The 15613-nt window shown below is 32.1% G+C and overlaps 1 protein-coding gene across 3 annotated transcripts in view; it reads left to right on the top strand.

Moving 5' to 3' along the window:
- The window catches only part of Kif18a (kinesin family member 18A), an 84041-nt gene that overhangs the window by 11626 nt on the left and 56802 nt on the right, over positions 1 to 15613 (top strand). For all 3 annotated transcript variants that reach the window (XM_074043271.1, XM_074043260.1, XM_074043251.1), the window contains 7 exons: positions 1949 to 2053; positions 2620 to 2730; positions 4405 to 4602; positions 6958 to 7134; positions 8424 to 8498; positions 8715 to 8827; positions 12068 to 12230. In XM_074043271.1, the coding sequence (XP_073899372.1) occupies positions 1949 to 2053; positions 2620 to 2730; positions 4405 to 4602; positions 6958 to 7134; positions 8424 to 8498; positions 8715 to 8827; positions 12068 to 12230 (942 nt within the window). The remainder of the gene's footprint in view (positions 1 to 1948; positions 2054 to 2619; positions 2731 to 4404; positions 4603 to 6957; positions 7135 to 8423; positions 8499 to 8714; positions 8828 to 12067; positions 12231 to 15613) is intronic.

Genomic DNA, 15613 nt, shown 5'->3' with positions numbered 1-15613 from the left:
ATATGAACTCCACAGATTATTGCTTTATGAGCAGATTTTAATCGCTTTCTGTGATTATCTTTTATGTGCTCAAATTATGCAAGATTTGGCCAGTTGAGTCTCCTTCATGCTGCCCCTGTGTCCTTTTGACATGCTCCATCATTCTTTGAGGCCTCCTATCCTCTTCTTTTTTTTTTTTTTTTCTTTATTGCGCTGGGTTTCTTACAATGTATGGTAACTAAATGGCAGACCATTTACTTACCTAGGAGCTTTTAACAAATACAGCCCAACTTTTTTTAACAAATACGCCTAACTTTATGTTCAGACTGTTTTAGAAACCAAGGCAGAAACAAAACCTTTGTTGCACTGGCAATGTTAATATGCATTACAGTGTCAGAAAAATTTTCTCTTAACATCTTCTAGTGGGTTCCTACTGAGTTTCTTCCAAGGATTGGTTAACTTATGTATGTGGCTAAAAGTTTCCTCATTGATCTATAGAACTTAGAGATAAAAGAGAAGCAAAACTCATGGATAAGTGGTAAAAACAATTGTTCTGAACTCAGAAAAAAGAGGGAAATACCTTTCTTTTTTTCTTAGCTCCTTTTCTGAGGAATTTTGAAATTTGGCTATTTTCATAATTTTTTAAAATTTTCTTTCAGTCTGTTCATTCTGTTAGTGATATCAGTGATAAGGCAGTGCCTAATATGGTTTCTACTCAGATTGCACAAGAATTGTCTGTGGAGCATTAAAAAAAATACATATAGTTATAACTCATCCATTGGATATTTTAATTTAGTAAATCTGTAATGTAGCCAAGGCATCTGTATTTGTTAAGAGCTCCCATGCACAGTCTGATGCACAGATCAGCTTGAGAGTTTTCATTCTGTTTGATTTGATTAATGTAGTTAAAGAGGGGCAACAGAAAAGTTAGTGCTGCTGATCAGAAAAATAAGAATTAAAACATTACCTCTTTATAGTATTTTATGACTAAGAGTTTAATATATCTTAATAAAATGTATCATTCCTTGTGGATAATTATACCAGCAAAGAATTATCACTGTGGGTTATTTATTAGAATGTAGAAAGAAATAATTCTATCTTTTATGTTAGGGATTAAACACAGGGCCTAATGCATGCTAGGCAAGCGCTCTATCATTGAGCTACATCAACAGTCCCCAAATCGAAATTTTAAACTCTTTATTTTGTGGGTTTTTTCTTAAATCTTTTCAGTAATAGTTGCAATTGTCATTTGATTGGCAAGTAGTAAAACTTTGTACCTTTAATAAATTCAGAAAAATCAAGTCAATAGTACTATTTGTATTATTTATAGAAATTACTTTTAAAATTTTGCTACAGGTAGAAAGTTAAGATTTAACCAGGCATGATGATGCATGCCTATAATCCCAGCTACTCTGAAGGGGAAGATAGGATCACTGTTCTAGGTCAGCTGAGGCAAGTTAGCTAGTTAGACCCTATTTGAAAAAGAATAATTAAAAAACAAAAGGACCCATAGGCAAATCACTAAGGACCTGAGTTCCTCTGTCATTCAAATGATGGTCTCAGTAATTACATAGTAAACTTAATGTGGTTAAAGGACTGAGGACACAAATACCATCTATCCTTGAGTGTGGGTTTTCTTAACATTTGTTCTCTAAATTTATACATTTCCACAAAATAAGAATAGGCAATTCAGCCATCTTGCTTATCTCTGGTTCATCATAGTTATAGAGTCAGAAATTATAGGGTGAGAATATAATGACTCTTACTTTAAGTTTCAGTTGTAAACCTAGGTGATGAAACTCCAATTTTCTGGGATGTTAGAAAATTTATAGATAAAAGGGGTGAGAAGAATATGAATGAACTGATGCTTATCCTTAAAATAAGATTGTAATAAATTTCAATTAGCAATGTTTGTGATACAATCTTTGTTATTTGACATCAATGCTAAAGTGTTTCTTTTTGTTTTCAGGTATATAATGAGCAGATTCGTGATCTCTTAGTAAATTCAGGGCCACTTGCTGTCCGGGAAGATGCCCAAAATGGAGTTGTTGTTCAGGGTCTGACTTTACACCAAGTATGTTTATAAATGTCTTCTTTTCCTCTAAGAATAGTATATCTGTTTAGCCATTTACAGCAACCATTTACATATTTTCCATCCCATTTGAGAAACATACAAATGAAGTACGAGATGAAAGTGGTTAAAATATATATTTAGTCTTATTTGTTTTCCTTTTACTTTTAAAGTCTGATTGAACATTTAATATGCTAACTGCATTTATATTTTCATCTCTGCAGAGACTAGCTACTTACCTTTTATTTCTCATATAACACCAAGTACTAAGCATATGATACACAGTCAATATTTAATAGGATTAAATTTATTGAAAACATTTTCTTGCATTTTATTTTACCTTTAAAAGTCTTATTTGTTGGCTGGCTGAGTGGCTCAAGAGTAAGAACACCTACTAGCCCTGTGTTCAAACTCTGGTGCCACCAAAAAGAAAGTTTTATTTGTTAAATGTGTATTGAAGAACTAGGTTGCATGTATGAGGTTACAAGTTTGATCCCCAGCAAGTTTGCTGAAAAGCATAAAGATTAATTGCTAATTTGTATATTTCCTTTTTACTTAAATTTTTCTAGCCCAAGTCCTCAGAGGAAATTTTACATTTATTGGATAATGGAAACAAAAACAGGACACAGCATCCTACTGATATGAACGCTACATCTTCTCGTTCTCATGCTGTTTTCCAGGTAACAGGCCATTAGGCTATCACTCTTACATAGGAACTTAAAATAAATGAAGCCAAGATCATAGGTGATAATTTTCATACATGAAAATAAAATTTATTTATCTGTAGACATCTAAATTTTTCAGTATTTCCTTTACTTTGCAACTTTTTTTACCACCAAGAATATTTAAAATTGAGATGATGTAAATCAAAAATACTAGCTTTCTGACCTATATGATTTTACAAAAATATTGATATGGGATTTCATAAAATGGTAATGATAGAAGTTAGTTTCTTATTGCTTATAGTTTCTAGTCTTGTTTTATCTCCAAGTTATTATATAAAACTTCATTCTGCATTATGCAATATGAAATTCATTTTATAAGAAAGAAATTGTTTTAGTTGAAAGCTTTCATATTTCAGGCAATCAAGCCATTCAGATAGTCTCCAGACAACAAACTTTAATTGGTCTTCTCTGTTCTCATCACTAACTTTTCGATTATCAATAGTCTTAAGAGAAATATTTGTGACACCAAGATTTCCCTGAATGTTTTGTATCTTGCTTTAAAAGAAAATTTAATAAATGGATTTTATGATGGAGTAATAGCTTGCCTTTTCCATTTCTTTTACCACCTATTTTATTTCAGTTAAACTGCTACAGAGCAGCTTAAAATATTTGAATAAATTATATCTTACTAGGCAGTTGCAAATAACAGGTATAATTTACTACTTCCTTTTTTATATATAATACTCCCTTAGTTATATGGATATACAATGGTTTGGGGAATTAAAATAAATTTGCTTTTCGGTTTAGATCATTCAAATTCAGCTTTCCTGCATGGATAATCCTAGACTATTCTGACCACTATCTTTTGTTTTCCCTTGGGAACATTATTTTTACATTATTTGTGTTTCCCGCTATTATCTCTGATAATTCCATGTTCTGGGTCAAAGGGCACCAGAATACAGATGATAGTAGTTTTTACTTTTAATAGGTCAAGAGTTATTTTCCCTCTGGAACATTGTGTTAGCTCTCTGTTGCTGCAACAAATACTTAAGATAATCAACTTATAAATGAAAAGGTTTGTTTTGGCTCACAGTTTTGGAGGTTTGGGCCTGTAGTAAGTCAGCACAACATGAAAGGGTATGTGGAAAAATCTTTCCTCTAATGCCCTGAATGAGAAAATAGAAAGGAATAGGAAAGGGCTGGGGCCTTATTCTTCTCTATGGGCATGCCACCAATAACTAGGAGACCTGCCACTCAGCCTCAGCTCATTTCTGCTTTTGGGGAGTGGGGGTGAGGGAGGAATGACAGGGTCTTGCTGTGTTGACCAGGCATGTCTCAAATACCTGGGTTCAAGTGATCCTCCTGCTCAGCATCGACCACCAGGCCCTACTGAGACCCCTCTTAAACGTTTTCACCTCCTCCAGTTAGCACCATTGTGGAGAACAAGCCTTTAACATGTGGGCCTTTGGGAAATTTAAGATCAAACTGTGACTACACTTGTAAAGAAGTCTTTGCTTTTTTGTACTTTTTTCTACATTAATAATTCCAATATTCTTAAATGTCATTATACCTTGTTCAGTTGGTTTTAAAGTGACAATAATTTTCATTTCATGCTCTTCTGAAAATAAAGTATTTCCCTTTTAATTTTTTAAAATCTTATTCTCATTTTTCTCTATTCTATATCTTAAGATTTATTTGCGACAACAAGACAAAACTGCAAGCATCAACCAAAATGTCCGTATTGCCAAGATGTCGCTTATTGACCTGGCAGGGTCTGAGCGTGCTAGCACTAGCGGTGCTAAAGGAACCCGGTTTGTAGAAGGGACAAATATTAACAGATCACTTTTAGCTCTCGGGAATGTCATCAATGCCTTAGCAGATACAAAGGTAGATACTTCATGTTTATAAATATTTTTAAATGCTGAAGCATATTTTCTAGAAAGATAAACTATAATGTAAGTTTATTTTGAAAGTCTATTATAAACCAAATTTCAAGACTATATTAGTTTTCAGATATAGACAGACTTTTAGTAACTCTGAACTTTTGAATAAAGCTGTATGATTTGGTTTGGTTTGGGTTGTTTTCAAGATGCCTTCTTTACTTTCAGTGTCATAATCAGAATTAGTAAAAGGAAAAGTAATGAATAACAGATTGAAAATTGATATTTTGTGAGCCAGCAAGGTGGAAAACATCTATAATCCCAGCACTTAGGAGTCACATGCAGGAGGATCTTGAGTTCAAGGCCAGTCTGTGCTACAAAATGAGACTCTGAAAAACCAAAAAAAAGTATCAATAAATAAAAGTTGTGCATTCTTTTTGTTGTTGTTTTTCTTGCCTCTCTTAACAATTGAATGTCATTGGACATTGATGATGGAGATTGGCTCATAGAAGCTGACTTAAACCATCTGGCTAAAGTTTTCATTATGGTACTTGGTGTTCTTTTTGGTTGTTGGGGGTTTTATTGTTTTGAGAAAGGATCTCACTGTGTACCCCATGATGGTCTGAAACTCTCCATCCTCCTGCTTCAGTCTCCAGCTTTGAAGTTGTTCTTTTTAAAGTGGCCATTCGGTGATCACTGCAGGACAAGAATGAATTGGCATAGATACATACAAACATATTTTAGAAAAAAAAAAATGCCTGGTTAGTGTTTTATATATCATGAAATTGCATTAAATATTAAAGACTTAATTTTTGTTAAAGAAAGGAAAGACTTAAGATTTTAAATGTGATATGATATAATCACCTTATAGGATGGTGTTTATTAAATGCCTTGGGACATTTAAAAGTATTTTACATGTGCTATATGCCAGAAGTGCTTAATAGAACACAACATTTTGGATAACTAAGGTACTTGTAAACTAAAATATAATTTAAGTATAACCAGACTCAGAAACTTTAGGGAAATTACTGCTAAACTGTTCAAAATGCTATATTTGATTTATAATATGGTATATTAAAACAATTTGGAAGGCTTTTTAGATGACAAGTTACTGAAATCACATGAAGATTGCAAAAGCAAGATTTTTTTCATATTCAGTTAAAATCTTTAGCATGTGAGCAGACAAGATACAAAATATTTGCCATATGTACTAATAATTAATATTCAAGTTTTAAGGAAAAATACCTATAGAGCCATTTATAAGCCAGTTTATAATACATGTCTTGTCCATGTAAAATCATTTCAAGTAGCATCAGTAGTACACAATCCATACTTTTTGGGAAAGATTGCTGTAGTGAAAGCATATTACTAAGAATTGGGGAACCTGTGACTTATTTCTACTTCTGTTATTTATCAGTTCCAACCTGAGACAACTCATTTTACTTTGCTTAGTTTCAATTTCCTCTTCTTTAAAATGAAAAATATGCATTGATAAAGTAAGGTTGTTTTAAGTAGCATAACAAATCTGTTTTTATATAGAAGTTACACTTCATGGAGAATTTGTTACTTTAAAGTCAGTAAAGGAAATCTTGAAAAATTAAGTTCTCAGAAATCTCTTGCAGTTTTATGTAAAGTATCTGTAATTTTGTATTTTTTAATATTCATATTAGATAATTATTTAAGGAGAGAAATAGCTCTGTGGCATGCAGAACTTTTATTGTTCTGCTAATATAATTATATAGCACATACATTTGTTTACTTTTGTATTTGATTTTTTTTTTTTTTTTTTTTTTTTTTGTGGTACTAGGGCTTGAGCTCAGGGCCTACAGCTTGAGCCACTCCACCTGGTATTTTCAAGATAGGGTCTCACGAACTATTTGCCTGTGTTGGCTTGGAACCTCTATCTTCCTTACCTCTGCCTCCTGAGTAGCTAGGATTACAGATGTGAGCCACCAATGCCTAACTTGAATTTCTGTTTTAAAAATGAATGGGTTCAAACTGATGATCCCCCTGTCTCAGTCTCTGGAGTAACTGGGATTATAGCTGCACACCTGCACCCAGCCATATGGTTAACCTTTCACATTAATATGGTATATCATTCACAACTAATGAACCAGTATTGATACTATGTTTTGTTATGAACTGAACCTTGTTCTTATGTGAAGATACAATTTTTCAGTAGGATTTTTGTCTTATGTATTCACCAAGTAGTAGTATAAGATATATTACCATCATTTCAATCGCCAATTATATCATAAGTCTGGGCATAGTCAGGCAGTGCTTAAACTCTTACAGTGAAGTAGTAGCAAGTTTGCATTTAAATGTGGAAAATGACATAAGAATTCTTTTTTTGTTCTTTCAGAGAAAGAATCAGCATGTTCCTTACAGAAATAGTAAGCTTACTCGCTTGTTAAAGGATTCTCTTGGAGGAAACTGTCAAACTATAATGATAGCTGCCGTTAGTCCTTCCTCTTTATTCTACGATGACACATATAACACTCTTAAGTATGCTAACAGAGCAAAAGACATTAAATCTTCTGTAAGTGTGTTTACTTTGCCTTTGCTGTGAAAGTATTGGGTGCATATTATTTTTATAATCCCAGTGAAAGTATTAATTGGGGTTGTATTTCTATTAAGGAGGTAGGTAGCTAAGGACTGGAAATGTCTTTACTTACCTGAATAATTGAACACTGACTCAGTCAAACCTTCCTCTTTATGCATCTTGATTCTGTATAAAATGGATAATATTAATCAATCTTGAGTGCTTTACTGCCTTCCTTCTCAACCTTTTTCCCATCATGGCATATGATACTTGTATCGTACCCTGGAGTGATCAGTCAAGACCTTAACACATTTGTTGTCACAAAAGACGATGCTGTGCTTTAGCTGAGCACCAGCTAACTATAAAACCTACCTAGCTTTATAATGTAAAGAACTCTTTATAGCATAGCTAATTTCTATACTTGTCATATTGGTGTGCCAATTTCTATATAGCTCAAGAAATATAATGTATATAATTTGTTAAGTTGATATTTTTGCCAAAAGGTTTGGGATATTTTTTAAAAGGTAAGTCAAAACATGTTGTATGTTTAAAATCATAAGATCTCAGGTTAGAAGATACCACTGATATAATAACTCTTTTCTTCCTCTCTCCTCTTCTACTCTAAGTTCCCAAAGATGAGGCTCTTGTCCTGAGAGAAATGTCATACCTTTATAAAAGGTCATTCTATATAAGTGTACAAAGGTTTTTTTACACAAAATTTTCATACCATCCTTACTTCAACCCATTGCAAAAGGCATGTTTACCTCCACTTAATGTAGTGTAAGCCAAAGCTCAGAGGAGTTTTAAGTAGTAAATTCTAAGTCAGTTAAGTGAGAAATGGTGAGAGCATTAAAATCAAGTGTTTGGAATTAGATGTTTAATGTTCTCACTACTCCATATATGCCCATAGGCCCATACTATTATAAAAATGATGAAGCATAATAACTTAGTAAAAACTAGTTGATCTCATTAATGGGTAGAACATAAAGTTCTGAATTTCTTAAAAATCAGATAAAAGGAAAATAAGCAATTTTTATTGTACTGTGAATAAATGCTTAAAAGTATCTTTTCTCAGTAAAGCAATTTCTTCATAATTTCAAGTATATTATTAATGTGGTCAGCATACCCTCTTTTCACACATTTTAAACATGAGTAAAATTAATCCTGATTGTCACATGGTCATATTGTCACAAACTCAGAACTGATGAAACTGAATTAATGAGATGTAATTCCATTTTGCTCCTATGTATAACAATTCACAATCATGATTTTTTTTCTTTTAACAGTTGAAGAGCAATGTTCTTAATCTCAACAGTCATATATCTCAGTATGTAAAGATCTGTAATGAACAGAAGGCAGAGGTATGTCTACTATTCACATTGTTAATGCTAATCTCCCTCAGTTGTTGACTTACAGAATTCTTTATTACTAATTGTCCAGAAATGTAATATATTTCTATTACATTTGAAATCTGGTTTATTGAGTTATATTTCATAGCTACATTTGCTCTGATCTTGTATGTATCATGAAGACAAATAATTTGTTTTGTATTTTAACTAGTGTTTTCTCTCTACTAGATTTTAATGTTAAAAGAAAAGCTAAAAGCCTATGAAGAACAAAAAGCCCTTGCTAATAAAAATGACAAGACAAAGTTAATGATTTCAAACCCTCAGGAAAAAGAAATTGAAAGGTAAAAATAGCAAGATCTTATTTTGACCAATTTATTGTTTTAAAATTTAGTCAGATATTTTAGTCATTTGTTATATGTCATATATGTATGCACATATTAAACTGAATTCAGGTGGTCACTGAGTGCTCTTTATATTGTACACTTTGGAAATCAGATCATTTTAGTTTTTATTTTATAGGGTTTAAGTATAAGACAAAGGCAGTGAGACCAATTATGTCATTTACGTAGTTTTTAGCAGTGCTCATATTTTTCTTCTTTGCCATTATTATTATTTGTAATAGCGTACATGTAAATCTACTTTCCTCTGTTTTGTTGATTCTAAGTAAATCTAATCCACTTAAGTCATTAATTATTTGAACAAACATCTATCAGTGATGTAAGTTGGTATAAAAGCAGTTATTTTCCAAATTGACCCACTGCCTTCTTAGAACTTCTGAAGATTGACATTTTTTGATCCAATGTTCCAAAGGGTTAATGTGCAAAACTCATAATTACTTGAGGGAAAATGTCTTCTTGAGTACTATGTTAACTTTTTTTTCCCTAGACTACTTCTATTTTATTTTTATGTATTGTTTTGTAGGTTTTGATGAATTGTTGATGAATAGTACTTTCATCTAGTTACTACAACAACCCTTTCAAGTACTGTTAAGGGAGATATTGTTTCTCTACTATGGACAGGAATAAGAACTTTCTTATCTTTCAAGTCTTAGTCCTTGTGTTCCCATGCTACCTTGAAAACATCATAAGAAGAAAGTTACTTCTATCAGTGACAGTAATCAGTTTTTCATATAACATAAAGTTGATATATATACTGTTAAAATTCATTAGCTCTGCTTATGCTAGAGACTCTCTAGTATGTTAAATTATTTTCTGTTAATCCCCCTAGCAACCCATTTCAAGACTAAATTATCATTATATTTTATTAGACATTTTTTATTATTTCCTACTTTTAAAGTCTTAACAAATAACATAGGTAAAGGATTCCCTGTTACTCATTCAATCTCATCAAATAAAGCTTTTAAGTCTGATACGTTATTATTAGTTATTACTACTTTACTTTGTTATCAAGTATGGCAGAAGTCCTCTTGTAATCCAGGTCTCTTGAAAATTAATCATCAGTTTCTCAAAGTTGGAACAATTGCTCCCATATGGTTTCTCAATTCAACTTAACCAAGTCTACTTTGCCAATTAAAATGTTACAAATTAGTAAACTTTTTTGACGTTGATGACTTTAAATCATTGAACCTTCTTTTCTGATAAAATTATTCACAAGGAAGGGTGATGAGCTACTAAGTGAACATTTACTGGGGCACTTTTTATATTTTAACCTATTAATCATCAACCTAAATTATGATTTTATTTTTAGTAACACACTAAATAAATGTATTTTTAAAGAAGGTAATTAGAAAATTATGTATTCCATACATAACGTTTGTCCTTTTTCATCAAAAGTTACTGCCTCCCACATCAAACATCTTCTATATCAATCATAGTGTTACATGGAACTTTCTTGGTGGGACTGGGGTTTGAACTTATGGGACCTTTTTAATGCCATGAATTTTCAAAGTGACCTTTTCCCTAAAATTTAAATAGCGTATTTATGAAGTTTAAACAGATAATGGGAAAAATACATTGTATGTGCTATCTTGAAGCTATTTGAAAAAATAATGTTCAAGAGGAAATCATAAAAAGAAAATGCAATTATTCCTTATAAACAGTAGTTATAAAACTTGTGATTGTGCCAAGAAAATTGCAAGGCATAATCCATATATATCACCTAAAAATATTTGTGCAAATTCTTATTATCTTGATTCTTGTTAATGCAAATTCTAGTTAACTTGAATGTTCTCAATGACTAGAAAATAGTCAGCTGTCAATCCCTTTGGACTTGTTCTAGTTTCAATATTTTTTAGTAGGTACTTTCTAAAAACATTTGATGCTAATTCCTTTCCTTCCATGATAGTCAGTAAACACTGCCAGTAAAATGTCTAGACACAAAATTGACAGTATAACTTTGTCCTTGAGTAAAAAGTTACAAAAAACTAAGAAATTATCTTGGAGTATAACCTAAAGATAACTTGTCAATTCATTTACTGGCATTAGCATTGTTGTAATATAATGCAAAGAAATCAGTGTCTATACATATTTTCTATTAAATATTTATCAGTTTGATAAAACTGCAGTCAAGTCAATGTATTGTGGCTAATATTCATTCCCAATAGAGTTTCATTAAGAACTACTGACGTAGATTGGCAGTATTTTTACCACAAATCCTTACAAATATATCTAAAATTCTGACCAAAGAACATTTATTTTTAAATGCACATACTTGATTTCATTTTAAAGGCTTCACAGTTAATTTTTCTTAGATGTTTTTGCCTATATGTGACTGAATATACTGGTACTATGTCTCAAAGCTGATCTATGACATAAAAGCAAAAATACATTTTTATAGGACTAAAATATTATTTGTCCAATGTTCTGATGACCCTGAAAAGGTACAGGATTGGTTCCTTCAGGAGTTTTCATAGGAGTCTTTGGGCATTTGGAGATCTGAATCAACTCTCCACCTTTGACCCTTTACATCTATATTACCCTTTTGAGGAAGCAAACTGTAACTTCTTTTCTAGGTTCAACACATTGTAAACTTAGATGTTTTAGATCCTGATATTATCAGTTGACCCTTAGCCAAGCTGTAGGGGTCCCTAACCATATGGTGAGTTTTTACTGTAATTCAGAAGCTAAAAATTGACTCTCTTGCTTTCCCTAGGGGGCTATGGAGATACTATATGATTATGATTCCTACTGCTTATTTCTTCACAGTAAGCCAACACGAAAACAACACAATGCTATTGGGGCCTTCAGAATTGGCATAGTACAGATCCAGATTATAATCCTTTTGTGCAAACATTGAATATTTTATTTTTGCTAAGCATTTAGACTATATATAGATATAAGTGTAGATGAGATGTAGTAAATTACTAATACCATAGACCTTATGATACCTCTATGTTTCAATAACATTATTTTCTTTGGAGAAGAAAGAGAAACAAAGTAGCACAAATAAAGATAATATCCCTTTCTAAACATTTTTGTAATAGAAAAAACCTACTTGCTGTTTATCACTGGGTATAATTTTGTGAGTGATATACATATATATTATTTTGTTAATTCATTTACATAAATTTGTATTATTTATCACAAAATTAGTGAAATATTGTGATGTTTTACTTTTCATAGATTTCAGGAAATTCTGACCTGCTTGTTCCAGAATCGAGAAGAAATCAGACAAGAATATCTAAAGTTGGAAATGTTACTTAAAGAAAATGAACTTAAATCTTTCTATCAGCAACAGTGCCATAAGCAAATAGAAATGATGTGCTCTGAAGACAAAGTAGAAAAGGTATTTATTTCATAATTGATTTTAGAAAGTGTAAAATCTTGCAGACTTCTAATTCTAGGAATTTAATAGGCAAGGTTAGTTACCCAGTCATTCTCTACAGACACTTGGAAGTGTTGAAGGAAATATAGCAAATATTATTTTAAATGTGTAATATATACAGAAATAAATTTCTCAATTTTGGCAACAATAAAGAAACCAGAAAAGCAAAATCTCAGTTATGACTGTTATTTTTCTGAGGGTCTATGGAACTCCTCACAGGAAATTAAAACATGTTCAAGGAGATTGGTGGAAACAGCCTATCCAGATTCAGGTAATAGCTTACATCTTGCACCAGCGGAAACTTTTTTCAGAAAAGAATATATAATAGCAGTGCTTTGTCACCTCCACACACATAGACTACTCCCATTTCTCTGCCTTTTATACTACTACTTAGAGACCCAAGGGAGACAATGAGTTAGAAATAAGAACTCCCACCAAGTACTAGGAACTGCAGAGTTCTATACCTTTCATACTGGAGGTAAAACCATTATCCATGGTGGGATGGGAATCATGCCAACAACACAAGATGACAAGAGTAAGGGAAAAAAGTTTTATTTAAAGTCTGTTATTATAGGTGTATGGTTTTATTTTTTAGTGATTGAAGTCTGAATTTTAACAATCCATGACCTATATGTTATATTTAGAAAAGCCCTAAAGTTGAAAAATTAATAAACAGAATGGTATATAAAAAAAAGTGATACTTCTGTGGAACTTGGCAAGCAGAAATGCAAAATTAGCCTTGAGAAACAAGCCCCCAACTCTTAGCCATTAATGAACTCACAGTCTAAAATTTAAAAACACATGATGAAATAATTCACCACAGGCAAGAGTTAACAGACTTAGCAAATATGACAGTACCCCCAAAACTTTAAATACTAAATCAATTTAACAGAAACTATGAAAATGAGTAAATGAATAAAGTTGTAAAAGTAAGAATGGAAAATAAAAGATTAAAAATGAAGACAAAAAAAGAATACCTATGTATGGGCAGGCCAGAACAAATGAAACTTCCGGAAATTAAAGAGTAGTTAACTAGAATTAAAAACTCATTTTATACTTATAATGCCAGGCAATGTTTAGCACTTTACAAACATTAACTCATTTAATTTTCAGAATACTCCATGAAAGGACATGGTACAAAAAAATTACGGCTGAGAATTTTCTAGTAGTAAAATGATACATATTCAAGAAGAATTAGTTCTAAGCAATATAAAATACATACCTAGACCAATAAGATCACAAACAATCAGAAAAATAAACATTTTATTTAGATTTTGGATTTTTGCTTTGTTGTGGTGGTTTTTGTTTTTGTGGTTCTGAGGATCAAACCCAGGGCCTTATGCATACTAGGCAAATACTCTGCCACTGAGCTACACCCTGACCCCTTAAGTGCTTTTTAAAAACTAGCATTTCAGCCCTGGTGCCACTAGCTCACCTCTGTAATCCTAGCTACTCAGGAGGCAGAAATCAGGAGGACTGGGGTTTGGAGCCAGTCCCAAGCAAATAGCTCATGAGCCCCTATCTTGAAAATACCCAACACAAAAAAGGGCTGGTAGAATAACTCAACCAACAGAGTGCCTGCCTTGCAAGTGTGAGGCCCAGAGTTCCAACCTCAATACCACAAAAAAAAAAAAAAAAAACCACAACACCTAGCATTTCAGCTTTCTCTTCCCTATGAAATGGAGAAAGTGTGATATACTAAAAAGTAATCATAAAGCATTCATTAATATCATCAATACCAGTTTATCAGCAGCTTTTGAGCTATATTATTAATATTGGAGTAATTTACCGACTTTAATATATTGTGCCCTATAAAAGTTTGGGACGGAGGGGTTGGCAGTACTGGGGATTGAACTGAAAGATCCTCTTTAATTTTGTTTTCTCAAAATTCATTTAAAGTGTCCCTCACATCTTTTTAAGATGAAAGAAAAACCAAATTTCTTTCCTTCTCCTCTCCCCCAACCCCCCAGAAATTGAACCCAGGGTTTTGCACAGCTATTCCCCCAGTCCTGAATTTATGTCTTTGAGACTTCTTTAATAAAAACAATGACTTCCAAAAATCTCATAGGATTAATATATCAGTTTGTTGTTGTGAACCGCTTTCATATGGTTGTTAATGGGATTCTGAAATAGTACCATATTATATTTAACATCTTAAATTATAAAGTAATTTTTGTTGAGAATAATTATTCTTCTTTTCAGTTTTGTATAAATATTCACTAAATAGGTGCCAATTAATTTGAAAGTGCAGTTACCTGGTTTTATTTCTAACAAAAGGCAAGACATGCAGTCATGGGATGCTGATACAGACTTAATATCTCAATTTTTAAAAGTTCTTATTGAACATTATTTTATTTATATGCAAAGCCCTGTGCTAGGCACAATGGAAGTAAAGAAAAATATGAGATTGTATATGTCATTCAGTTATTTATATACTAGTTCAACAATAAAAATGACAAGGCACTATATGATTGTCTGTAAATAGTAGTATCCCAATGAAGACAGTTAATATTAATATATTAAATATTAACTATGCCAGACATTTTTAAGTCCTTTCTGTAGATTAATTTTGAGAATTTATGACAACTCCATTAGTTAGATACAGTAGTACCACCCATTTATGAGGAACAAAGTAAACTGTCTAGAGTTAACTTAACGTATTTAATGTGGCTGAACCAATATTAAACCCTAGCTGTTTGGCCTATGTCTGCATTCTTAGTCACTGCTATTGCAATACTATAAGAACTATAAATGTTATTACTATTAGAAGAGAAACTAGTGGTTTCCCATTGTGGTGGGTGAGTAAGAAAGGCTTCCTGGTTCAAAGAAAACATTTTTGCTGGGCTTTGCATGAGAATAGCAATTAGAGAAAAACAAATAAGAATAGTATATTCTAGATACGATAATAATAAAGAAACCAGTCAAACCACTACTTTGTCTTGATCTTTCTGGGCACCTACATCCAAAATTCATTGAAGGAATTAAGACAGAGTAAAATAACAATGATGTAAATTGGTTTGGGATTAAAAATATTCAAAAACCTGCTCATTCACTCATAGCATATTTCACTGATCAATTTGCCACATCTTGTGGAACTTGAAAGTAGCCAGAGCTACCTACTATGAATAGAGTTGGCACATGGTGTTAAGACATTTACTATTTTGGGAGTTATTGACAAGTGATTGGGAAGACAGGATAGTGGCACACGTCGTGGAAGCATTTGTTGCCAGGAATTTAGAATATTTTTGTAGCAAAAAGACAGTCTTTGTCATTAGTCTGAGTAGTATTACCAGAACTTAGAATCTGAGTGCCATCGTTTAATACATATGAACACATTATTTAGT

This window comes from Castor canadensis, chromosome 1 (assembly GCF_047511655.1).
Source record: "Castor canadensis chromosome 1, mCasCan1.hap1v2, whole genome shotgun sequence".
Lineage (NCBI taxonomy): Eukaryota > Metazoa > Chordata > Mammalia > Rodentia > Castoridae > Castor > Castor canadensis.
This window is presented reverse-complemented; position numbering and strand designations above follow the sequence as displayed.